Source organism: Phalacrocorax carbo, chromosome 10 (genome assembly GCF_963921805.1).
Source record: "Phalacrocorax carbo chromosome 10, bPhaCar2.1, whole genome shotgun sequence".
NCBI classification, from domain to species: domain Eukaryota; kingdom Metazoa; phylum Chordata; class Aves; order Suliformes; family Phalacrocoracidae; genus Phalacrocorax; species Phalacrocorax carbo.
This window is the reverse complement of record NC_087522.1, coordinates 1,604,043-1,629,336: the sequence shown is the minus strand read 5'-3', so window position 1 is coordinate 1,629,336 and position 25,294 is coordinate 1,604,043. Positions and strand designations below refer to the sequence as shown.

Sequence of the window (25,294 nt, the reverse complement as noted above, 5' to 3'; positions counted from 1 at the left end):
CTGTGGCTGAGGCCAGGCAGCCTCCATCGGGGCGTGTTGGATGGACCATCCAGCAGCACAGCTGGCCCTGCAGTTACGACCAGAAAATCCGTTCCTCTTTCCACCTCCAGATGGGGCTTCTGACCACAGGGAGCACGTCTGAAACCTGCAGAGTGGGATGTCAGACACCACAGACTATGCTCTGCTCCTGAGAATTACATCATCAGGGTCTGCTCACACAAACCATTCCCGTGTCTTGCAATATTTTTGCAGAAAAGCGCTTCCCAATTTTGTACCCAGCTTTCTCATTCATCATGCTCACTTTTGAGTAACTTCTTTTGGGGGAATTTAGTGATCCAACAGGCCCCAGAGTTAGCTGCTTAAAGAGAAATTAAATCAGCTTAAATCAATCAAATTGTGAACAGCAAAGCAAACCTCAGTGAATGGATGGATAGCTCTGAGGCCTTGATCTTCTCCCATCCCTAGTGCTCCAGAACATCTCGTAACCACAAGCTCCTATTTAGATTTAAGCAAGTAAGTATTAGATGCTTCAAACTAAGTCGTAATCTTTGTCGGGTTGCAAGACCCAGCTTCCAAGCCAGGAATAAATGGATCACTGCTGGTGCTGAAGTTAGGCACTGTCAGAGACTGGGGTCAGCAACAGTATGGAGCTACAGCACTTTTTTAAAATAAATTTGACACCAGATTGCAAAGAGCTTTATTGTCATCATCCTATGAAATTCCTTCTGTTACTCAGAGATCTTGCTGTGTTTTATGGGAGCATGTGTTTGGTTTTGGGTGTTTTTTTTGTTTGGTTTTGGTTTTTTTTTCCAAAAAGTCATTTGAACGTTTGCCTTGTGTCCTTGGCAAACGCAGCTCTCCATTGCACCACTGACCCCGTGGTGCTGGGCCACTGTTCCAGGAAGCCCTTGGCTGTCAGCACTGAGCCCGGGGACTGAGCTCTGTGCTCACTGCACCCTTTTCACAAGCTGTGCAGTTCTCGGAGCGCAGGTAGGGTTTTTTTCCAGAGGAGCAGGGCGTGCTGGGGACATTACATTTAGCCGTGGCTGATGGAGAAGCTCCCTGACTGCTTTGAAAGTCGGCGTGGCAAATTGAGGTGTGCAGCCGAGAATAGGAGAGATCTCTCCTAGGACCTAGCCTCCGTTCTCTTGGACAGTCCCAGGCCACTTTCCCTGGAGTGCTAAATATTCTTAAGCAAAAATAGCAAGAGTGGTAATGAGAGGTTCAGGAAGCCGCCTGCGGCCCGAGGTGCTAACAAACGAGGAGCACCACAGCCCTGCTCCGCCTGCTGCTCCAGACAAACTCTCACTAACCCTTTCAGGAAGCTTCCTTTGCTTTGTCAGGAAATGATCTGGGATTTCCCTTCCTCATCGCTAAGTTTTCTCTTCTCCAGGAGCTGCCAAGGGCTTGTCAGCCATCAGAGAGACAGCTGGAGATGAGTCGGAGTCCTCCTGTGACCTCCGCCCCCCCTTTTTCTTTAGTTTTAAAGCTTCTGTTAATGAAACCAAAAGCAGAGCAGCATGTTCTGTGTGCAGGGCAGGCCTTATTGAGTGGCTGCTGTCATCTTTCCTGGAAACAGTGCCATGGATTCCCAGCCTCGCTATGCCTACAGGGAGTGAGGACGAGGACTGTGCGCTAGAGCCTTCACGTGGAGGCTACTTTTGTAGCTGCCACGATGGGAACTAGAACTACACCTAAAGATTACAGCTGAATACTGGGGCAGGTGTATACTAATGGCTGAAAAGCTGACTTGCTGTCCAAAGTCTTAGCTGTTTACAGGGAGTTTCCCCCTGAACCAGAGGCTGGACTGAGTTACTGGCCAGCCACAAGCTACCCATCTTCCATCAAAAGATGCTGGAGCGCTCCATCCTTGGGCGGTTTGAAGAGGGGCTTGATGTTTAGCACAGAAATAGCCCTGGCACAGCTGTGGGGAGGTGGGACCTTTCCGACAGATCCTCCCAAATCCAAGCCTGGCTGAAGCGGTGCCCCTTGTGCCACCTTGCCATTGTGGCAGGGCCTGCCGCCGCCTGGCTTTGGTGCATATGGGTCCCCCCCAACCTGGGCCGATGCCTGTAGGGTGGGGGTCCTATGGTCCTAATGCTCTGTAATTCTGTTTGCGATGCAAGAGCACCCTGCAGTCAGTCCCCTTGTGCTGGCTAGGGCTGCAAAGCTCAGTCTAAATAGCCAGGCTAGGAGTGGGAAGCAGTGCAGTGACTAAGCCTGTAGAGCTGAGGTCTCTCACATCTTAGCCTTGTTTGCTTGGCAAAAACAAAGGCTGCAGATACCTAGAGGGGCAGTAAACGCCAGTGCACACCTCTGCCATTCAGCGTTGTCACTACAACCCGAGGGGAGTGACCTTTCCCTGCACATCAGCTTCCCACCTGTGTGTTTTGCACCAGCATTAGCCCCGCCAGGACACGGGGAGCTGAGCCCGCAGTGTTGCGCAAGCCTAGCAAGGCTGTGTCTCACACCTCTGCCTCCTGGAAGTGCTCTTGGGCTGCAGTCCCCCTCCCCGCCATCGGTGATCCACACAGGATGTTGCTCTTGATAAAACTGCCTCCCTGCAGAGCCTGCCGTTGCCCTGATCTCTGTGTCACCTCCAGAACGGGAACTATGCACAGTCATTCTTGTTATTTTAACAACTTCTGTTACTAGTGGAGGAAAATAACAAAATTAATGGCTACACATAAAATTGATTTACCTCGTTATAACCATTCCTCCTCAAGGTTTATCTATTTAGGCAGTAAGTATGCCCTCTTTAAGAAAAAGAGCTTTATGCTTTGGCTTCTAAGCAGATGCAGCATTTCTGAGCTCCTAGGATCCCAGTATCATAAAAATTAAGAAGCAGAGCGGTGTGAAGAGCCAGCAGGCTCCTGGTCTGCTCTTCTGCAGCCCAGCAAGCACTGCGCTCAGGCTGCAGTATAGTCTGTCTCTGGGGAAGACGGCAGTCTCCGAAGCTCATCTTCCATCTTTTATTGCTGAATTTCCTGACTGCCCCACTGGCCTCTTACATTGCTCTTGCCTGTCCTTGGGTGCGGTGTCACACGCTTTCACCCAGGGCGAGCACACAAAATGCAGCTGGCGAGGTTCAGACTGAAGATGAGGAAAAGCCGTTTTGCTCACAAGGTAGCGCAGGACGAGAGCTCGGGGCGGCAGAGTCTCGTCTGCGCAGCTTTCCCCGTTCCAGCTGGGCAGTGCCAGGGCTGACCTGATCCGGGGCCAGGGAGAGCTCCTCTTCGAGGGGGCAGCAGGGCAGTGACCTCCAGCGCTCCTTCCAGCCAGCACTTAGGAGTTTGTGGCTGATGTAGGCTACAGCCGAGCCACGTATAGGTGTGATACGTGCAGGTAGCCTGGGCATTGGTCATCTCTCGATGCTAAGCGTCTGAAGCTTATGGCTTCATTCTGCCGTTTCTTTGTCAGCCCATCCTTTCTGCTCCTTGGAGACTTCTAGTGCTTCTCTGCACTCTTCCCAGCCTGCCAGCAGCATCTAGTCCAGAGCGACCCAGCAGCAGCTGCGCTAACCGGCCCAAATCCAATCACCCCGTGGTCTGAAGAGTCTCCGCTTTCGCTCTGATGCCGAATGGCATCTTGGCTACGCGCTGCTGGTTGATATTCCACCCTGAGAGATGCGGTGCTGGTTAATATTCCAGCGGCAGCGTTCCCTCAAAGCCAATCCCAAGGCCGCCCTAACCAGTGGGATTTTTCTTGATTGGTGCATGCCATGTCCACTTAGCTCTCCCCTCCCAAGCAGGAAGCGACAAAGCCAGTCTGTTACTGAATTGAATAGAAGGAAGTCTCCACACTTACGCAAAGAAATTTGGCAGAAGTTAGATAGCGAGTGAAACAACAAGTGCTGCTGCAGAGGTTATAAGAATTGCAGAAGCTGGTAGCTGTCTCTGGGGGAGATTTACAAAGCTTTCTGTGGAGGATTAATTCTTCCAAACCATTGCTTTGCGGGTGCGCACGGTAAGTATACAGACGAATGCACCTTTGAGAAAGTTACGTGCTTCAAATTTAGATGTCAGCTTGGTTTAGTAAGTTAAACCTGAATGAAGCCTGTCCGGTCTCTGAGCTTGGGAAGGGCCCGCGGCAGCGAGGCGGGCCACTCAGTGCAGCTTTGGCGGAGTGGATGAACAAATGGAGCAGCTGAGTTTTGTGGAGGGGGGGGACTGCACTTGAAGTCTGTGCATAAGGCTTTGGAGCGGGGGGAGTTAGTTGCAATAACAAGAACTGGGTTTTATCTCTTTGAAGCCTCCGATCAGCACCCCACGCCGCTCTGACTCTGCTATCTCCGTCCGTTCATTGCACTCCGAGTCCAACATGTCCTTGCGCTCGACGTTCTCGCTCCATGAGGAAGAGGAGGAGCCAGTAGGTATTTGGGATTGTCTGAAGGAGCAGTACTGGGAAGTTCAGTGTCAAAAGAGTAACTTAGCGGACTCTTGTGAGTACAAAGAGCAATCCTGGGCAGATTTTCGTTATGTCTGGCAACTAAAAGCCTGGCTATCAGGACCCCTGGTTTTAATTCTGTTTCCACCACTGACTTCTGCAAGTTATTTTGCTTCCTTATGTACCATTTCCCCATACGTAAAGAGGGGACAATGGTGAGGCTTTTTTGCTTCTCAGAAAAACCTTAAGTCTTTGCAAAGTCCCCGGCTGTGCTGCAGAGCCGTAGGGGGTTGCAAGTCTTTAGCCTGGTGGTCTAGCCCCAGGCAGAAAGACTAATACAATTCCCCACTGATTCAGAGCCCCATCCTGCATTTAGGGCTGCGTGGCACCCCACTGACTTGATTGTAAGCCCCAGGAGGGTGCAAGGAATTGTCCCCATATGACTCGTGTTGGGGGAGGACACTTTTAAGCTGAGCTTAGCTTGTGACCCAGTAACTAACCCCAGACTGGATGCATAAAAGGTCAGGCAGCATTTTGCCTGGGATAAAAGTGTGTGTTTCATATTTAGGAACCCAGGGGGTTGTGTTTGCAGTTCTGAGGGCAGCACAGGATGAAAAGACAGACTTGAACTGCAGTGATTGATTTGAAATGCTCTGAAATGTGAAGCCCTGCTCTGGCGTGGAGCAGAGAGCTGTGCGGCTCCAGCAGGACGTGCTCAGAGCCCGCGCTCCGGCGGTCTTAGTTGGTAAACAAAACTGGAGAGATGGGCCCATTGCGGCAGAAACAATGTTGTTTCTGCTTCATAAGGGAATGAAAGAACCCTTCCTTCAGGATGTTTAAAAAATACAAAAGGACAAGCTGTTTTAAAATTGCTTTTAAACTGCAGGCTTAGTACAGGGGACATTTCAACAACACACTGTTGAGTCCAACCAAGCAAAAAGTACCAGACAGTGCAGCTCCTGCAGTTCTGGAGACTTCAGTCACTCTGGCAAAGAAGCTGGTCTGTGCAGTTTGCTGTTGGGTCCGGGTCCTGCCACATGCTGGTGGCCCCCGGTCTGTGAGGAGCTGAGGGTCTCCAGCCATTCCCGACATCATTCTTCCCCTACCTCTTACATATTGGAGGTCAGCAGATGCAGATGAAAGTTTATTTCAAGATAATGAAACTCTTAGCACGCCCTGTGCGCCGGGCTCCCCAAGGCTCACCACTGAAGAGTTGTTTTATTCCATCTGAAGAGCTGGAGGCTCTTGGTTTTGGACTAATCCTTGTGCTCTCCTTGTCCCTTTCTCTCTTCTTCAGGAGCCACTGGTGTTTGCTGAACAACCATCTGTGAAGCTGTGCTGCCAACTGTGCTGTAGCGTGTTTAAGGATCCAGTCATCACAACCTGTGGGGTAAGGCAGTGCTCTTCCAAATCACGAGCATGGGCTCCACAGGTATCCTACGTGACCTGTAGTGAAGCCCTGACTGTCCCCAGTGACTGTCCCCAGTGACTGTCAGCCTGAGGGAGCAAAGACGAGGCAGCCCCTGCCCAGGGAAGCCAGGCCAGCGCAGGAGCAGAGATGCTGATGGACGTGTGTTAGGTTTCCCCACAAGGCAGCTCTGAACCAGTCTGCAGTGGGGTGTGCGGAGCACTCCGCAGTTAGCCAGAGAAGCCTGGGGCTTGCTTAAAATTGGGCTGCTTTTCCTGGCCACATTCAGCCTCCTTGGTACGGCTTCAGTGAGGTCTAAAACTCCTCATTCCCTGTCCTGAAGGGCTCTGCAGAGTGCTGCTGCCTCCTGGGCCTCCCAGGAACGGCTGCTCTTCAGTTGTGAACAAAGTGTTTCTTATAATGGCTCGAAACTTCATTTAGTTAATGCTTGCAAAGGGATTTGAGATCCTCTAATGAAAGGCACAGAGTATTATGAATATTCTTCTATATTCCATTTTACCGGGATTTAATGGCAACTGTATATTATTCCTGCTTCTGTGCTACATGTGAAGAAAGAGGGCTTTGTGACACGCTCTCCAATGCTTCTGACGTACTTCTGATTGCTAGGATGGACCTGTAGCAACAAAAGCAGGGAGGAGGATTGTTTATTGCCGTGAGGGTGCTATCCCCAAAGGTGTTGGAAGTTGGTGCGGTTTCCCTGCGCCATTTCAGTACGCAGCTCTTCATGGAGACAGAGATTTACTGGTTAATATAGGAAAAAAAAAAATCCGCTGCAGGAAGCAGACTGGCTTCATTTGCAGTCCTGGTTTGGCAGCTCTGGAGAGAGCACCATGCAGCTGTGCGGGGCAGGAAAAGACCGCGTGAGCAGGGCAGCAGATAACAGCTCTGGAGGGCGACTTGCAGCCTCTGCAGCACTGCTGCCAAGCGCTGGCCCGGTGGCAGGGGAATGTGGCTGAGGAGGCTCCAGGGAGCCCACAGGGCAAGTTCAGGACCAGTAAAATGCTGCAGCTTTCGTTCTTCTATTTATATTCGTTAGCATGTTAGATGAAATTGCTACTTTATCAAGTTAAATTGTTACCATACATTTCTGCTGTGAGGGGAGGGAGAGAGAGAGCTATTTGAAGTGGCAAAATTTATGGTATTTAATGATCTTACAAAGTAGCTGTCCCATCCACCTGACAGCAGGACAGCTTCAGCTATGCTAGAAGAGCTACAGAGTGATATGTGTGATGGGCTGACTGGCCAAGGACAGGGAGAGGCCAGACTTCCCCTTACTCTTCTCCTTGAGGACTTCTCAGGGAGATGAGAGGAGTGACATGGACTAAGTGGAGGGTGAAGAAGAGAAACCACGTGCAGACTTGGAGGGTAGGAGTATCAGAGTGTGGCAGAACCTGTGGGTGGCTTTGGCTTGCACCGTGATCGTGGCCTGATCCTGAACAGAGCAGAACCCTCAAAGCTTCAGACCATGTGCTTAATACTTCTCAGGAACAGGACCTGTGTTGCACCCTTAGCTGCCTGAGCAAGCAGCTGGCTTTTGCCCTGTGGTGCAGACTCAAGAGCGCACTGAGCTATAAAGGAGGCAGAAGAGCTGCTGAGGCCCCTGTGCCACAGGCTTTGGTATCTCCCACCTTTCCCATCGTTAGCCACAGGGAAATATTTGTCCAATATTGTTTACACCGACACTGCTGTTCCTCTTTGTCTCCACAGCACACATTTTGTAGAAGATGTGCCTTAACATCTGGTGAGTACAGAACTGTTCTTGTGCCAAATTGCTGTTATTTTCTGGTTTGTTTGCTTTCACTTAAAAATAAACCCGCAGAAAGATGTCTGAAGGGCTTAAAACAAGCTGTCAGTCACAGGCTGCCACTGCAGCAGCGAGGTGCTGGGGCACCGGGTGGCTGTGCAGCTCGGAGCTCTGACGGTATGCACTGTAGCATGGGCACTAGAGGACTAGGCCCGGCTCTTTGGCACAGGATGTTCTCAAAGCCTGGAATATGCAGTGGATAATCCCAGGATAATACATGTCTCGCCCAGAGCTGACCCATTGATTTCAGATAGAAAGCTTTCTGTGGCTGCCTAAGGAACAGGGGGGCCATGTTTGGCAGAGATCCATCAAACCCCTCCTCCCCCATCCCATTAGTGCCAGCTCTCTGGCCGCCGACTGAGCCCATGCGCAGCAGCACACAGAGCTGCTTTAGCTCACCCAGCTCTTCCAGAAACCTGGTGGAGCCCAAGCGTCTGGCTGCTGGCCTCACCTAACCAGCTCCCCCTTGGTTTGGACTCTGTGCTATGAAAAAGACTTTATTTGGCACAAGGCTGTGCCTCTCTTAGAAAGCTGTTGTTCAGCACAAAGCCAAGCCATTTGTATTACCATAGCGGCGAGCCCTCAGGAGGCTCCCTGGGGAGTCCAGTTCTTTCTGCCTTAAGATGTTCGTCTTCCACGTGTAAGGGGTCCCTCTGCTTTGCGTGCTAACTGTCTGTCACCGTGTCATGCCATATCTGTCCCAACCAACAGATTTGTAGCAAACGGCTTTGCAGTTGCAATCCTGAGTTGCTCAGTTTTGCTCCTGCCCTCAAAGCTCGTGTCTTTGCTTCACTGCAGCATCTCTGGCCTACAGTGCCCTGCTGGCAGCAGAGGAGCTGAGCCCCAGGCCTGGGTGGGGGAACGGGTTGTGTATGGGGCTGATTTGTGTGAGTACTCTCACACTTCAGCAAGCACAAGGTAGTCCGGATTAGTGTGGCCTTCTTTCATTGGCAGATAGCTCAAATTATCATGGATTAACATAAACTGTAACTTTTCACCAAGCCCTAAGACAACCAGAGATAGTGGCTTGCAGACCTTGTGTGAATATTCATGGCTCATTCCGTTGCCACCCGTCTGGGGGTTGGCCGTCTTGGCCAGAGAAGGCAAGAAACATAAAATCTCCTGCAGTGTCTGAAGCCCTTGCTGACTCTCTCTCTCTTTTGCTTCCCCACCTGGCAGAGAAGTGCCCCGTGGACAATGCCAAACTGACCGTAGTGGTTAACAACATCGCGGTGGCCGAGCAGATCGGGGAGCTCTTCATTCACTGCAAGTATGGCTGCCGGCCTGCAGCCAGCAGCAAGCCCGCTGCCTTCGAGGTGGACCCCCGTGGATGTCCGTTTACAACTAAACTGAGTGCCAGGAAGTAAGTGGCTTGTTACGAGCCTGCAGTCTCTCCAGGGAAAGGGCTCCACCACCAGCAATCTGCTGCTGTATCTGAGCTGCCCTGCGGCTCCTGGGGGCAGTGCAATTCCTGCCAGCGGTGCTCTGCCGGGGCGTGCAGGGGTGTGGGAATGGGCAGGGTGACTTGAGGGGACAGTTCCTTCCGCTATGACTCAGTCTGAGGATGATGGCAGGAGGACTGCTCTCAGGGAAAGGGTGCTGTTCTCTGCTTCCAGCTTACCTGAGTGTCTCAGCAGCAGGAGAGGGGATACGCTGTGAAAACAGGCACCTCACATCTGGGGTGAAACACTGTGACTATGGTCAAGCAGAGACCTTGGGATTCTTTGTGTAAGAGGAGTTATCCTAGTTATATCCTATGAATCAGAAATCTGTCTCCCTTCCCATCCTAAATGCATTCACTGTCTTCCCTATCACCTGCCATTGCCTGTTGTTGATAGCTGCCTGAAGGCTTAGTTGATCAGCTGCAGAGCTAGATGTTGCCTGCATAACTGTGGCCTATTATTACTCTCAACTTACTGGCCAAATGAGAATTTAAAGCTGTAATTGCAGTCCTAGAGCAGGAGGCTTTTGATCACCTGACAGTCTTACAGGGCTGGTTTGCTCCTTTCCGGACGATCTGTGTTGTTTCCATTAATTTTTGCTGATTTTCCCTCCTTTTGCTTCTCTCCATGGGCAGAGATCATGAAAGCAGCTGTGATTACAGGCCGGTTCGCTGCCCCAATAACCCCAGCTGCCCACCTCTCCTGAAAATGAACCTGGAGGCACATCTGAAAGAGTGCGAGCACATAAAATGTCCCCACTCCAAATACGGGTAAGGAGCTGGTGCTTTTTAGTGGGAAGGAATGCACTGAGCTCGTTTCTGAGCTGCTTTTTGGCTACTCCGGCCTTGGGATAGCCCCGTGGGCTCGGAGCATCTCTACCCAGTGCACTGGCCTGAGATCAGGCTTGCAGGACTTGCAGGAGGCAGCCCTTGAGCCTCTAGTCGAGAACAGGCAGGTCACGCTGCCCAGCGGTAAGCCCCGCTGGCAGCCGAGGAGGGGGCTGAGGTGCGTAGGCAGAAGAACCAGCTGGAGGAGAGTCAGAGCAGTGGATGCGGCCAGAGCCATGCAGGGAGGAGGATGGGTACAAAAGTAATGCAAGCACCAGAGCAGTGTCTTTCACACCAGTCCCAGGGCAAGGGAAGTGCTGAGCAGCCTCGGAGGCTTGATTGTCGCCTGAACAGGAGCGCAGCCCGGGCTGGGGGTTCCCTGCAGGATGCACAGCTGAGGTTAATGTTGCAGGAAGAGATGTCTTGGCAGAACCAGAGCAAGGCAAGTCCTGGCAGAGCAGCCCTGATGCAGCTTTTTCCACTGGCCATGAAACTCTTAGATTGGGCTCCTGGTAAGCACATGAACTGACACCACATTGTCTCTTGCCCAAGATGTGCTTTTCCTTGCAGCCACCTAGACAGACAGACAGTCAGTTCAGTTTGGGACCAATGCCCTGGCTGGAAGAATGGGAGCTGCTTGGCCTCTACGTTGCCCTGCAGTTGCCTGCACCCAGCAGGGTGGTGAACCTCACTAGGATGAGGTTCCTGGGGACGCACGCAGGCCTCAGACTTCCCTCTCAGGAACCAGCTGAGCAAGAAGGTCTCCAGTGCGGGCCCTGCTCCACCTGGCCTCTGCCTTCCCCTTGTAGGTGTACATTCATAGGAAATCAAGACACTTACGAGACGCACTTGGAGACGTGCAAGTTTGAGGGTCTGAAGGAGTTCCTGCAGCAGACAGATGATCGCTTCCATGAGATGCAGGTGGCGATGGCCCAGAAGGACCAGGAAATTGCCTTCCTGCGCTCCATGCTGGGGAAGCTCTCAGAGAAAATCGACCAGCTGGAGAAGAACCTGGAGCTCAAGTTTGGTGAGTCCGCACTGGACAAACTCTGTGGTCAGAGCTGTAGGGACGGGGCAGCTCTTTGTTAGGACAGTGCGTTACAGGATTCATTCCATGTTTAAAACTGGTGCTGAGCAGGTTTCAGGAGGTTCAGATATTCCTTGCAGAGGAACAAATAGGGGTCCTGTCAACTTCCATGATGCCAGAACATCATGAGACCTAATCCTGCAGTCACTGATCACATGGCAAGCCCTAGAAATGTCTGCAGGCAGCTACCGCCTTTCTCACAGAATGCCAGACTGGTGGGGGCTGGAAGGGCCCTCTGGAGCTCACCCCGTCCCACCCCTGCTGGAGCAGGCACCCCCAGAGCAGGGGCACAGGGCCACGTCCAGGCGGGGGGTGAATGTCTCCAGGGAAGGGACCCCACAGCCTCTCTGGGCAGCCTGTGCCACTTCTCCTGTGACTCCTTCCTGTGCAGTCCATGGGCACAGGCCCCCATAAAAATCAGTCGGTCGAATAGCCAGCAATGCAGCCATCCTGGAGCGAGCATGGTTCCTGCACACCTTGCTGTGCCCAGCCCTGTCTCGCCTCTGAAATTTGTTGGGTCTTCAGCATCCAAGTACAATATGAGTAGCAGACACCCTCCTGCTTTCCCCTGCCAATAACAGCAGTGAGCTCTCCTCCCTCCTTGTTCAGAGGTTAGGTGGCAGCGGGTGTCCTCTCCCCGTTCCCCTGGGCGCCGTCACTGACTCGGGGGTGACTATGGGCCTGTCCATCTCTTGTAGATGTGCTGGACGAGAACCAGAGCAAGCTGAGCGAGGACCTGATGGAGTTCCGCAGGGATGCCTCCATGCTGAACGTGAGGAGGGGGCCGGGCCCTGGGGCTGAAAAGGGATTGCATGCAGTTAGCTGCTGGCTCTGCTACTAGTTAGGCCTCTCCTGCCGTGTGGGGAGTCTTTCGGGTTCTCTCCTGCTTGCTGGCTCTGCTCACCCTGAGTTCAGTTTGCTTTTACTGCGGCTGGGGTCTGGGTGAAGGTTTCCTCTAGGCGGAGTCAAAGGCAGCTCAGTGAGCACAATCTGGTCACTGCATCTGAGCTGCTGTTTTAACTGTTCCTGCTGTCTTTTCTCAGCCTGTTGCTGCTCTTGAAATACATTACCAGAGGAGAGGACCCCTGCAGCAAGGAGAGAGCCCTCTGCTCCAAAGCCTGGGCGCTCCTGTACCTTTTATACTAGCCAGGGACAGTATGTCCTTCTCCCTGCCTGCAGAGAAAGCAGGAAGATAAGCAGATTTCTGCTAACAAGCTGGGAGTGAGAGCTGTCTCCTGATTTTGGACGTTATTCAAGCACTGCTGTTAGATAGACATTCCTCCCTAGTTCAGGCAGACTGCATCCCACTGGCTGTACTGATCAGGAGGAACTCGCCCTGGTTTACCTAAGCCTACTAATGAAGGGGGTCCCCGTGGATGCAGTAGGGACCGGGCTGCAGAGGAGACTACAAAGAGACCTTCCAGTTCTTCTCCAGCAAGGTGGGCTTCAAGAGCCCAGCTGAGCAAGCAGTCCCCATAACCAATTTGATTATTTTTAGCAGTCTGGTGAATGGCAGAGCAAGGACAGTATATTCTGAGAGGTGTTTCTGTGCCTGGCTGAATACTGAGGAGTTTAGTGCAGGTCTGAGGTGCTCTCAGAGCCCCGTGGTCTCTGGAGGGAGGTGACAGAGGGATGTACACGTGCAGTCCTAGAGCAGGAGACCCCTGATCAGAGAGTGAGTCAGCTGCTGAGGGAGGGCCTTCACGGGGAGTCAAGACCTGTCCAAAGGCAAGAGTGGTTTTAGCAATGGAGGGGGACAGTCTTGACGCCATGCCCAGAAGGGCAGACTGGTCTTGATGGCTCTGCAGCTCATGCAGCTTGTTCTGTTTTTCAGGATGAACTCTCCCACATTAATGCTCGGCTCAACATGGGCATCCTCGGATGTGAGTATGCCCGTGGTTCTCATCCTCGCAGGCTGGGTTTGGGTTGGTGGCACAGTGAGCCCTTTTAGGCATCGGCACAGTTGTCTCTGGGTGCGGCAGTGATTTGTTCACAGGATCACCGCTGCTGCAGGAGGGAAATACTGGTGGGAGGGTTTGCCAGGACTGGCTGAAGGGGACCTCCCAGTGTTGCAGGGTTGTTAGCCGCTGGGGGAGATGTCAAGTGGACTCTGCATCTCTGGCCTCCCTAGGTCCAGCCTGGGAGTTGCATTAGGGAAATGAGCCCTGAGGCTCAAAGCAATGATAACTCAAAGAGCTGTAAGGGTGGGACATGAGACCCTCCAGCCAGACTGGGAGGGTCTCACGGTTCCTTCTGGCCTGCAACAATGTGAAGTGCAAGGAGGACCTGCCGGGCCAGCGCAGGGAGCTCTGTCTCCTCCAAACTCACCGTGACGGGGCGCAGCACCGTTGCCCCACCTCTCACCTGCCCTCTTGTTTCTGTAGCCTATGATCCTCAGCAGATCTTCAAGTGCAAGGGGACCTTTGTGGGACACCAGGGCCCTGTCTGGTGTTTGTGCGTTTACTCCATAGGAGACTTGCTCTTCAGTGGCTCTTCAGACAAAACCATTAAGGTAAGAGCTTGCCTCTTCTGCATTTCTTCTGCATTTGTAGAAGTGCTTCAGGTGGGACAGAAGCTGAGCTGCAGTTTGGGGGGGGGGGGGGGGGGGCATGTCACTTCCTGAAGTTTCTCCCAAAGAACCTTAAATGGGATTTTGCAGTTACAGTTGGGCAAAATTCTCTGCCATGAAATGTTATGTGATAGTGAAATTGAGAGACAAAGAGTGGTTTTTGCAAAGCCCTGATTAGAATCTCATTCCTGCTGCTCCTGGGTTTGCTTTAAATGGTGTTTAGGGCACCCAAACCTATTTCGGCTTCTGATTTTATTTCCCGTTGTTACAATAGATCATCTTAGGAAAAAACATTTTCCCCTGATCAAATGGATTTTATGACATGTTTGTTTTTCTTTGTCCCGTTTTCAGTAACTCAAACTGACAGCGCTGCTCCAGTGCAACCTAAACAGCAGTTCCCAACGTGACTGTGTTGGCTGCTGGTGGCTGATGGCTGGGCTGGGGAGCCACACGGGCTGCAGCGACTAGCCCTGCCAGGAGCAGAGCTTTGGTTTAGTTTCTGTGGGCGATATTAAGAGCCACATGGAAGAAAATGGGCATTGCTGTACTTTTTTGAAAGAAAACAGCTTTCTCCCCTGTCCTGGCTGCTCTGGGCACCATATGCCCATGTCCCCTCTCTTGAGAGAGCGGCGTGTGCTTGGTGGGGAAATCCTTTGCAGCGGCAGAGGAGACTGTGCCATTGGAGCCCTAAGACCGGGTGTGAATTGCTGAAGCAGGAGCCCGAGAGCTGCTTCTCTGGTTCAGTGTGTTGTGTTTGCCTGGGCTGTGAAAGGCAGTGCCGGAGAGGGCTGATGCATGCTGCCGTCCAGTGTCTCATTAACTTCAGCCTGACCCTTTGCAGTAAATTTCCTCTCCTAGACAAGCTTATCTCTGCCTGGGAGCCCGGAAGGCAGGTGCCCAGGTGACAGCCTGTTTCCTCATTTTGGTGCTTTTGTGGCTTTGCTGACATCCTGCCCAGCTCCCCAGCTGCTCTGTCTGCTGGCGTGTGACCCTCTGCTGTCTTGTGTTTCCTGTTAGGTGTGGGATACCTGTACCACATACAAGTGCCAAAAGACCTTGGAGGGTCACGATGGAATTGTACTGGCTCTCTGCATCCAGGGGTGAGTGGAGAGGGACACCTGCCCCTGCAGGAGAGAGCGGGGAGAGCACTGGGGCGCCTGAGCGTGCCCTTGCAATTCCCATCCTCAGTCCTGCACGTGCCAGGATTGTTGCATGAGAGGCACGTCTTGCCTCTTTGCTCTTTAAAAATGGACAAAGCATGTATTTCTTTGGACTCCGCTGCTGTCCTGGCTTCCTTCCCTGGTCACCAGCAGGGTGCCTGGCCTCCTGCTTGAAGGGCCAATCCAGCCTGGCCTCCTCACGAGACCTGGGCTCTGCTCCTGGGGTCGGTGTGTTTAGTCTTGGCCCAGCGAGGCTGTGGGACTGCAGCTCCTCGCCCAGCACGGTGCCTGGGAACGAGCTGGGACCCTGCACTCGTCGCTCCCCCTCGCTGACCTCCTTTTGTTTTCTGGTGACATTACAGGAACAAGCTGTACAGTGGCTCTGCTGACTGCACCATTATTGTGAGTACCCAGGACCCCTGCTCCGCTTCGCGGCTGGGATGCGAGATCTACCGGCCAGCCCCAGGGTGTTGTAGAGCAGGGACCTGCATCCTTTTTTCTATAAGGCTCTTCAGCTGCCAGTGGTGTAAGACTGATAACCTGTGCGTGCTTTGTCCACTGCCTTCAGCCAGGTTACTCGTGGGTTGGATCTGGGTGTTCCCTGCAGGCTGGATTTCCCATTCCCCGCTCCTGCGTGGGGAGCAGGAGGCTGGTGCTGGGGCAGCGTGGCAGCGTGCTCGGTCCTGATCAAGCCAGGACAGTGGCTCGGACAAGTGCCCCATTCTGCCTGTGTTTTTGCCTCTGTGTGACTGCCTGCCTTCAGAGGCAAAGAGGAAGGGCTTGAGCACAAGGGGCCTGCCCCGGCCCCTCACAGGTGCCCTTCTTCTCCTTTGCAGGTCTGGGATATTCAAAACCTCCAGAAAGTGAACACGATCCGAGCACATGACAATCCTGTTTGCACTTTGGTTTCCTCGCACAACATGCTGTTCAGCGGCTCTCTCAAAGCCATCAAGGTAGAGCTCAGGGGTGGCTCCTCTTGGTCTGGTTGGGGACCGATTGTACAAAATGTCAGGTAGCAGTGGTCCGAACGGGAAGAAAGTGGCCTTCTGACCTGTAGGTGACCTTGTTACTGCGCTCCTGAGCCACACAGAGAAGCACAGCTACACAGTGCAGCCAGCACTGCAGAGGTTTAGCCCATCCTCTGAGCCAAAGTCAGGGATGTTCTAGGACCCGGCTGAAAAACCACTATCATTTCTTCTAACTCTGTAAACCTGAGACTGCGGGTGAAGTATCTTGGCAGTTCCTGAATGTGCGTGTCTTTGGGCCATCAACGGACCTGCTCAGACCATTGGGAGTTGTGTCTGGGGTCCAGAACTGGCTGGGGGATTCAGGCTGCCTGTTTTGAAACACCCTCCAAAGGATCTTGAATCCGCATTTTTTACCTAAAGCATGCAGAAATCAGGGAACAGCTTTGCAAGTTGCCCTTTAAAGCCTTGGCTAGATTCCCTTGGTTCTGCTTCCAGCTCCTGGTGAGACGGCTTATGGGACCATCCATCTGTAAGAGGGCGCATGCTCTTTTCTGTATCTGGGGCCTGGAGTGGTGCAGCAATCTAGAGAGCGCTCGGGGCTGGAGCAGCGGTGAGACAGCACTAAGCAGAAGGAGAACTTGGGGCCTTTTGTTTTTGTCGTCCCCAGCCACTTTCCGCCAGATGAGCTGAGCAGGCCAGTAGCGCTGCTCGGAGCGGCGGGGTGAGATCCGTCGATCCCTGCGTGCTGGGGGTTTTGGCCAGGGTTTCCCAGGAGCTGTGGGAATGGAGCTTTGTGGGGACAGGCTGGGAGTGGAAGTCCAGAGCAGTTCTTTACTGTAGATTTGGTGTAGGTTTTTCAAGCCCATAGTTCTGCTAGGGAAGGGTCTCTTCCAGTGATAATGCAGGCTCCAAGCGAGCTCTCCGAGGCCCTCAGAGAACATTGCTGAATATGCCTATTCAGCATAGTTATTGTGTGTTTTATCTGCAAGTCAGTGGGTTCAGGCACTTCCTACAGGGCAGGAGACCCAGCACAAGGTTCCCCTTAGTGAGCTGGTAGAGCCTTGTGCCGTTCTGCCCCATCACTGCCCAGCCCCACTGAGACTCTCTTCTTTGTGTGCGTTTGTGCTTTCCTCAGGTCTGGGATATTGTAGGTACCGAGCTCAAACTGAAGAAGGAGCTGACAGGTCTCAATCACTGGGTGCGAGCGCTGGTGGCTTCTCAAAACTATCTCTACAGCGGATCTTACCAAACAATCAAGGTGGGACCCCGAGACTCGTGGCAGCTGTAAGCCCTCGGCTCTCCCCGTGCCTCTGCGTATCTGTATTCTGCAGCATGGGTTGGTGGAGCAGGACAGAAGGTAGCTGCTAGGATGCGGGAGCACTGCCGTCGCGTTGCTGACACACTAGATTTTACCGCGCTGATTGCATCTTTGCAGGCACAAAGGCTGGGCTCTGGCTGGTCCTTGGGAGCGCAGCTGCTGGGGGATGCTCACTAAGATAAAACGCGGCCTCGCAGCTATGGCGCCTCACGCTGCCTCCGCAGCTGCCGCAGCATTATCTGTGCTGGCAGTCCTGCTGAGCAGAGGAGAAGGTCGCTGTCTGGCTGCAGAGTTGCCATAAATCTGTATGTGGTTTGCAAAATGCCCTCATCTGTGTTGGCTCAGGCTTTGATGAATAGTTCGCCTCCCAGCATCTGGGTGACACAAGAGAATCTGAAGTTTCACTCCTCAGTGTTAATAAATCCCTGTGAATTTGTCTGCATCAGTTTTCTGTGCTATCTTAGGACAGGGTTGTGTGTGCACGTGTATGCATAGTCACACACAAAGGGTGTGCAATCTCCACAACTATTTCAGCCTGGACCTTCGAAGCTGGGCATCTAAATAAGAGAGCAGGGTGTTGCTCCCCAGTACAGAACATTCCCAGCCAGACAGACTTGTCCTTAAAGATGTGATCTGGGCACATTCGGAGCCAGGCTGACCCTGTGCATGGCTGGAGAAGAGCTTCAAGGGCGCTCCCCCCTAGAGCGGGGAGGGGTCCCTGCATGGGTCTCATCCTGCCTTTGCTCCGGCGTCTCTTTCAGATCTGGGACATCCGCAACTTGGAGTGTGTCCACGTGCTGCAGACGTCAGGAGGCAGCGTCTACTCCATCGCTGTGACAAACCACCACATCGTGTGTGGCACCTACGAGAACCTCATCCATGTAAGGGCTGCGGGGTTTGATGCGTTCGTTGGCTTGAGGCTGGGGGGAGAGGGGCAAGGAGGTGGGGGCCTGGCTCTGCCGGTCTCCTTTATGGCACACCCAGAGCAGGGGTGCACAGCACCCAGCCTGGAGGTGTGCTGGAGGTGGAAGCACCTCTCAGAGGAGAAGTTGGTCGTCTGCAGCCCAGCGCAGTCGCTGAGCCCTGCTGTCCTCCCACAGGTCTGGGATATAGAGACAAAGGAACAGGTCCGCACGCTGACTGGGCACGTGGGTACGGTCTACGCCCTCGCTGTCATCTCCACACCGGATCAAACCAAAGTCTTCAGCGCGTCGTACGACCGCTCTCTCAGGGTACGTGTCCCGGGATGCGCAGCTGCGTCTGTGCATTTGGCGCTGTCGTTAAAACATAGACAGCCTTGAGGGAAAGGGAGGACGGGGGATCCTCATCCTTGCGTGCCACGTGGCCTCGCATTTATTTTGTGTCACCTGGCTCGAACCCTGTGGCACTCGGCATCCCCCGTCCCTCCCGCTGCTCGGGACGGGCCAGAGCCCCGTGCCAGAGCCCCGTGCCGCTCGCTTGGCTCACGCCTCCTCTGTGCCCGTAGGTGTGGAGCATGGACAACATGATCTGTACTCAGACGCTGCTGCGACACCAGGGAAGCGTCACTGCCCTCGCAGTCTCCAGGGGCCGCCTCTTCTCCGGCGCCGTGGACAGCACTGTAAAGGTTGGTTTCCTCAGGCATCTTCGTGATGGTTTGGTCTCTTCTAGTACTAGAACTAGGGCATTAAATGAGTTAGGAGCCTCCTTCAAATAAACAAGGGGATGGTTCTTGACGAGTCGGAGGTTTAACTCCTGTCAGGGTGTTGTGGATGCTGGAAGCCCAAAGGGAAGCTCCACAAGAGGGTGAAGAGAAGCCCACAGAGCTGCTCAGAACAGTCACTGCCATGGGTTCCTGTCGTCTCTCCGCAGGTCTGGACGTGCTAGCGAGAACGCCACACTAGTCCCGCACACTGAAAGACCAAAAACTCCTCCCCTCCGTCGGCCTGCTGGGTGACTAACACCACTATGAAATAACTGCTGCAGCTCCTCTCCACACCGACCACTGCCTGCTGCTGCCCGCCGGCCGGTTCCCCCACCCGCAAGGACCCCGGCGGGCAGTTCTCAGGACGGGTCTGGCCCACGGATGCTCCAGGTGTCCCCTCAGACCTGCCGTATACGGTCGGCAATGCAGAGGACGCCTTCCGCGCCGCAGGGTGCCCTCCTCTGCCCGCGTCCCCCGAGCCGGGGAGCATCCTCTGGGGCCAGGGCTGGGGCGAAGCTGGGTCTCCAGGCCGGGGCAGCCCCGCAGGGCACTGGCGTGGGCGCAGCGCGGCCCTCGGCCAGTGATGGGACTCAGCGGCTCAGCTTGTCACAGGCGGCAGCCGGCCTGGCCAGGGCGGCGATGCCAGGAGGCCGGTCCCTTTGTAAATGGTAGGATGGAGCATTAGGCCTTGCCCTGGGTTGGGACCCCAACCCCTTTCTGTCTCTAGTATTTAATTTTACTGCCAAGATGTCAGGCTGATCCGTCTGGGAAGGGGTGTTTTCTTGAGTAGCCAGGTACGATTTTTATGCCACAGCTAGTTCTCAAATAACACAAGCCCATTGTTCACCACCCTTAATAATGGTCTCCACATTAAAGAGAAAAAAACCTCCGTTGCATTTTTACTCACATTTTCTACTGTTTTTAAGATTGTAATATAGATTTGATTATTTCTTCATTGACAATAAAAGCAGAAAGCGTTGCTCCTGGCCAGCGTGAGTTATTGCGGGTGCCGGCAGCCAGCACCGGTCCCGCGGCAGCTCCCGCCTCCAGCCTGCGCCCGGCCGCCCCGCGGGGCTGGGCACGGCCGCGGCACCCGCTGCGAGAAATGGGGTGCGGGCGTGGCCCCTGGGGCGGGGGCCAGAGCAGCTCCCGGGCCGCCTGACCCCGCAGCACCCCCGGCACCGGCGCCCGGCCCAGGCAGGGCAGCAGCACCCAAGGGTGGCCCTGGGGCCGTGCAGTGCACGACGAGGCCACGAGGACCCGCAGCGTCGGACGCCCGCGCGCCCGCTGTGCCGGCACGGCCCGGGACCCCGCGGTTTTTGGACACAAGCAGTGACGGCAGCCCGGCAGGGGTTTTATTTTTTTTTTTATTTTTCTTTAAATATTTGTTGCCAGACTTCGTATAGGAGCAAACTTCTTCACAGCACCACGAGCCATCTACTATTCAGAATAGGAAGAATAAGACGAGTAGAGGTGAAATCTAAGCACAGAAGAGCAGGGAGAAGCACCAAGATGCATAGCTTGACAGATGGGATACGATACAGAGTCCATAACTTAATCATAAAAAATATATATATGTATATATCCATCATGTAGAACTTTATGGATTTTTTTTTTTTAGATACATTTTTTTTTTTCCTTTTCAACAGATATTTTCAGGCGGGTGATTTTTTTTTTTTTTCTTACTTTTAAAGTCTTTTTTTTGTGGTTTGTTTTTTTTTTTTTAAAAGAAATTTCAAAGTTGTGCCAAACACATCTGGATCAGCGACCACAACGGGAGAGCCGGGGAAGGGGAGAGAGGACGGGGCGGGGGGAGAGGGAGGTAAAGGGAGAGACCGCTCTGTGCGTCTCAGGAAAAGAAAGGACCAGCAACACTTCATTTTGAAACCACAAGCAAAAAAATGCATTCATCAGGACTCAAGCGACTGAACCAGACTCCAGTTTATACAGGAATATACAGCGGTGCGTCCCGGAGAACGCACGCGAGCACACGCACCCCGCGTGCACACACGCACACACACACCCCCACGCGCACCCGCACGCGCGCACCGAACAAGCGCCAAAAGCCGGAAAAAAAATCTAAAAAAAAAATAAAACCGAAACCTGAAGACACTCCGAAAGAAATGAAACACCTCCAGTAGAAGAATTAACAAAAACCTCCATAAAACAAGGCACATCCTTTGAGTTCTTAATGGTGTAAAAAATAAAGACGTGACACTGAATCCCAACGGAAAGACCCGAACAGAACTGCTTGCACGTACCTTCCACCCAGAGAAAAGGTAAATATTGTGCTACTCTTAGAATGAGTTTGCCACAAGACACACAGCTTAGTATAATCTAATAGTTTTTCTCAAGCTAAAATCCAGTTTTCTCTTGATTTCTTTTAAACTGCTTTATATATAATTGCTAATATTTTTAAATCTTTTAAATATATATTTGTTAAAGTTTATTCTTTTTATTATTTTGGGGGTGGGGGAAATCTGGTTTATATCTTTTTTTCTTTTTTCCCCCCTCCAATAAATTAATACTTCTTTATAGCTTATCACTGTCCTCTCCCCCGGCGGGGAGGGGTCGGGCAGGGGCACGTCCCGCTGCCCCCCGCCCGCGCCGCCGAGGGCCCCGACACGGGGCGTTCGCTCCCCGATTTGCAACCGACGCAAACGAAACCCCCTTCCCACGCCCGAGGCGAAGCCCCCAGCGAAGGGGAGCCCCGCGGGCGGGCCCCCCCCGCCGCCCCCCGCGCGCGCCCCTCGGGCAGCGCCCCTCCGTGGGGCAGCCCCCTCCCCAGCCCGGTGCGACGCCGCGGCGGGACCCCGCGCCCTGCCCGCCCCCAGCGAACGACGACGGAGAAAAATAAAATTAAAAACAACAAAAAAACCAAACAAAAAGGGAAAATTCAAGAAGGAGAAAAGAAACCCAAGTGCATTTGCCCACCCGGACCCGCCGCCAGCACGGCCACCACCAGAAGCCATCGGCGACACGCGGCTCGCCGCCGCCGGGGCCGCCGCACCGGGCAGGGCTTGTGCTACATTCGGGCCGCGGCGACCCGCGGTGCCAGGGCCGGCGGGGCACGGGCGCGACGGCAGCGGCCGCCGGACAGGTAGGTAAGAGAGACACCCCACCCCGGCAGCGGGAGCGTTTCGGTCCAGGGCGTGTTGCTTTGTTTCTTCTGGTTTTTATTCTTTTGTTCTGTTTTTTTGTGGTTTTTTTGCTTCTGCAAAAGGGAGTCCTGCCGGAGCCGGCGCCGAGTCCGTGAGCACAATCCTGAGGTATCTTCTTCTTTGTGCAAACCCCGAGGGACGGGATGTCCGGGAGGGGACGGCTGTACAAAGGGGGGGGAGGGCGGTGGGGCCGGGTGGGGGTCGTGGATCGTTGTGCCCTTGTGCCCACGTAAGCCCTGAGGTTCGCGGGGCCCTGGCGCCCCTCACTCCAGCATGGCGTCCAGCTGGTCCGCCAGGTCGTCGAACATGCTGCCGATGTCGTCCAGGATGCTCACGGTGCTCTTCGACTCCCCGGCCGAGCTGGGTGAGTGGCGGGGATGGGTCAGCGCCGTGCCACGGGCGGCAGCGCCGCACGGTCCCCTCTGCCCCCCACCCCCGTGCCCTGCAGTGCTCGGTGCCGTGTCCACAGTGCCACCTCCCCAGCACGAACCAGTGCTACTGGGGCCATCCCAACCCCACGATGCTCCAGCTCAGAGTCCCCCGTTGTCACCTCTCCAATGCGACCCCCGGTGCACCCACACACCCAGGTCCCCCTGCCCATGCTGCTCCGGCACGGTGTCCCCCCGTGTCACCTCCCCACCACAGCTCCAACCAGGGCCCCGTGATGCTCCGGCACAGTGTCCCCACGTCACGGCCGGTACAGCCCTGCTCCCACCACGGTGGCACAGCCTGACCCCCCGCCCATGGTGCTCGTGGCCTCCCGACCCCCCCATCCCCATGCAGCTGGGCGGCACAGCACACCCCGCGCCCTCCCCCAGGACCACCGCCCGCCTCGCGCCCCCTTACTCTGCCGCCTGACTGTCCTCCTGCTTGATCTTCTCCTCCACGGCCTGCAGCGCGGCGGCCAGGGACGCGCTCGTCTCCTCCAGCTTCTGCTGCGCCAGCTCGGGGCCGGCGCTGTCGACGGAGGGGCCGGCGATGGCGGAGCGGGGCGGCTTCACCGGCACCTGCTGGGGCTGCGCGCCGGGCGAGAGGGGCTTGGCGGGGCTGGAGCAGAGCGAGGGCGGCGTGCTGGACGGCTTGGCGGCGGCAGCACCCAGCTGCCGGGCGGGGGACGGGGCCGGCGTGGAGCTGGCGCTCACCGACTGGATGGCGGCGTGGGGCTTGGGGGGCTTGGGTGCCGTGGGGGGCGGCGTGGGCTTGGGGGACACCGGGGGTGGCGTGCCGTGGACTCGCTTGACCTCTGTGGAGAGAAGGGAGATGGGCAGAAGGGCGGCGGGGCTGGCTGGGACCCCCGGCGTCCGCCCGGGGGAGCTCCCATCCCGGGGGGCTGGTGGGACACCTACCTGGGCTGCCGGGGCTTGGGATGGGCACCTTTTTGGGGATGGGTGCCGGTGGCCCGGGCACCTTCTGGGGTGGCTGCGTCAGCACGGGCTTGGGGGACACCGGCGGCTTGAAGGGCTTCTTGGGCTCGGCGGGCGGCGGGGCATAGTCAGGGCCGTCGGGGCGGGCGGCGGGTGGCGGGGTGGGGGGCGTCTCAGGCCCGCTCAGCTCAGAAGCCGGCCGCCGTTTCACGGTGCCGGTGCCGTTCTGGTAGACAGCGAGTGGGGCCGGCTCCAGCGCCGGCTCCTTGTCCTTGGCCTTGGGCCGGCGCTTGACGGTGTCGGACTCGGTGAGGACAAAGCGGACGCCGTCCTGCTGGCTCTGCCTGGCCCGGATCCGCCGCTTGAGCGTGGCGCTGGCCTCCACCTTGGCCAGGTCCCCGTGGCGGTGGGCTGGGGACAGCCCCTCACCCATCTCCCCCCGGGCCGGCCCCAGTGGCCTCGGCCGCTGCTTGATGGTGAGGTTGCCCTCCTCGGCGAAGGGGATGCCGTCCGGGGAGCCGCCACGCTCGACCCGCAGCCGCTCACCGGGGCCGTCGGCACCCGCCTCCGACCGCAGGCTGTCAGCGCGCTCGCGGCGGGCGGCTGCCACCAGCCCGGTGACAGGGCCACTGATGGTCCGGCGCCGGTTCACCACCTCCCCGTCCAGCCCAATGGCCTCCTTGTGCTTGACGGTGGCCAGGACGGTGGCCACGCGGGCACGCTCAGGGCTGCCCGGGGGAGCCCCTGGCTGCAGGTAGTAGCCCTCGGGCACCTTGGCCGGCCCCGGCCCACCGGCCCCATGCGGCTTCTGCAGCGCCAGCGCCCGGGCCCCGCCGCCGATGGAGGACATCTCCAGCATGGCCGCGATGCTGCGCACGCTGCCGGCGCTGCCCGTGTCCACGCTGCCGCCCAGGTCGCTGGCCCGCCGCTGTTCCCGGCGGCTCTCCCCCTCGGCGGCGGGGCTCACGGCGGCCGCCTCCCCCTCCCCCTCTTTGGGGAAGTCCTCGGCCATGCCAGCGCTGGAGATGGCGGAGCTGGAGCGCTTTGGGGGGGGCGGCGGGGGCCCCTTCTTCTTGGGGCGGACGGCGAAGGACTGGCTGCGGTTGACGTTCTTGTCGCCGCCGGCGGGTGCCCGCACCGAGTGGCTGCGCCCCACGCGCCGCTGGACGGTGGCGTAGGGCCCCGCGTCCGGCACCAGGAGTTCGTCCCGCTCCTGCTCGCTGTCGGAGGCGGCGTAGCGGTTCAGGCTGTGTGCCCGCTTCTTCGGCCTCCCCGGCTCCTCCTCGCCCTCGCCCGCCGGCGGCAGGCACAGCACTGGCACCGAGACAGGCAGGACGGGCACCCCCGGGGGCACCCCCTCGCCCTCGGCGGGCTGCGGCAGGACGTAGGCGAAGCCGCGGTGGGTGGGCGACTGGGGCAGGGAGCGGGGCGACGCAGGGCGCTCACCCGGCGGCAGCAGCTGTGGGGTGGGCTTCACCTTGGCGGTGGCGTGGGGCGCTGGCGGGCCCTGCGGGGAGGGGGGCCGTGGCTTGCCGGGGGTCTGCGGCGGCGTCAGGTGGCCGGCGGAAGGCGGGAAGGGCTGCCGGGGCTTGCCAGGCACTGGCGGCACGCTGGCACGCTTGACGGGGTGGCCGTGCCGGGGTGGGCGCCCCTCCTTGGGTGGCGCTGGGGGGCCCTCACCGGCCCCTTCTGCCAGGTACTCTTGGCTCTTGGAGATGGCGGTGGCTGGGGGGGCCCGCGGGCCGTCCCCCAGCAGCTCCTGTGAGCTGCTCATCAGCCTGGCGCGGCCGCCCAGCCCCGGGGGCGAGCGGTAGCCGGGGGCTGCGGGGTTCGCCACCTTCTCAGGGGGCTCCTCGGGGCCTTCGCCTGTCATGGCCACTTGCAGCTCACTGCTGAGCTCGCTGTCCTGGAAGGTGGTCATCTTGGGCGACTGGCACTCAGGTGGCTCCGGCGGGGGGGACTCGATGGCCAGCACCTCCGTCGCCTTCCTCTTCAGCGTTCCCGGCTCATACTTGCCCAGCTCAGCACGCTGCAGCTCCGCCAGCTTCTTCACCGCCAGCATCAGCTTCTTCTGGTGCCCTGGGGACAACACAAG

The 25,294-nt window shown here is 56.2% G+C and overlaps 2 protein-coding genes across 7 annotated transcripts in view; one reads left to right on the top strand and one right to left on the bottom strand.

Annotated features, from left to right (window-relative positions):
• The window catches only part of TRAF7 (TNF receptor associated factor 7), a 37,136-nt gene extending 17,483 nt beyond the window's left edge, over positions 1 to 19,653 (top strand). For 4 of the 6 annotated variants that reach the window (XM_064461353.1, XM_064461354.1, XM_064461355.1 and 1 more), the window contains exons 5-21: positions 4,252 to 4,368; positions 5,684 to 5,776; positions 7,523 to 7,556; positions 8,799 to 8,982; positions 9,697 to 9,831; positions 10,698 to 10,915; positions 11,674 to 11,747; positions 12,810 to 12,858; positions 13,360 to 13,487; positions 14,562 to 14,644; positions 15,067 to 15,106; positions 15,541 to 15,657; positions 16,808 to 16,930; positions 17,752 to 17,871; positions 18,091 to 18,222; positions 18,477 to 18,596; positions 18,842 to 19,653. In XM_064461353.1, the coding sequence (XP_064317423.1) occupies positions 4,252 to 4,368; positions 5,684 to 5,776; positions 7,523 to 7,556; positions 8,799 to 8,982; positions 9,697 to 9,831; positions 10,698 to 10,915; positions 11,674 to 11,747; positions 12,810 to 12,858; positions 13,360 to 13,487; positions 14,562 to 14,644; positions 15,067 to 15,106; positions 15,541 to 15,657; positions 16,808 to 16,930; positions 17,752 to 17,871; positions 18,091 to 18,222; positions 18,477 to 18,596; positions 18,842 to 18,856 (1,782 nt within the window). In that variant the 3' untranslated portion in view covers positions 18,857 to 19,653. Of the gene's footprint in view, positions 1 to 3,814; positions 3,967 to 4,251; positions 4,369 to 5,683; positions 5,777 to 7,522; positions 7,557 to 8,798; positions 8,983 to 9,696; positions 9,832 to 10,697; positions 10,916 to 11,673; positions 11,748 to 12,809; positions 12,859 to 13,359; positions 13,488 to 14,561; positions 14,645 to 15,066; positions 15,107 to 15,540; positions 15,658 to 16,807; positions 16,931 to 17,751; positions 17,872 to 18,090; positions 18,223 to 18,476; positions 18,597 to 18,841 lie in introns of those variants that run through there. The other 2 variants (XM_064461358.1, XM_064461357.1) reach the window with 2 other exon arrangements.
• Positions 19,654 to 20,026: 373 nt separating this feature from the next.
• Positions 20,027 to 25,294, bottom strand: part of CASKIN1 (CASK interacting protein 1) — a 34,261-nt gene continuing 28,993 nt past the window's right edge. Inside the window, exons 19-21 of the mRNA XM_064461359.1 lie at positions 23,182 to 25,278; positions 22,682 to 23,078; positions 20,027 to 22,195 (exon numbers count right to left, since the gene is read on the bottom strand). Of these exons, the coding sequence (XP_064317429.1) occupies positions 22,099 to 22,195; positions 22,682 to 23,078; positions 23,182 to 25,278 (2,591 nt within the window). The 3' untranslated portion in view covers positions 20,027 to 22,098. The remainder of the gene's footprint in view (positions 22,196 to 22,681; positions 23,079 to 23,181; positions 25,279 to 25,294) is intronic.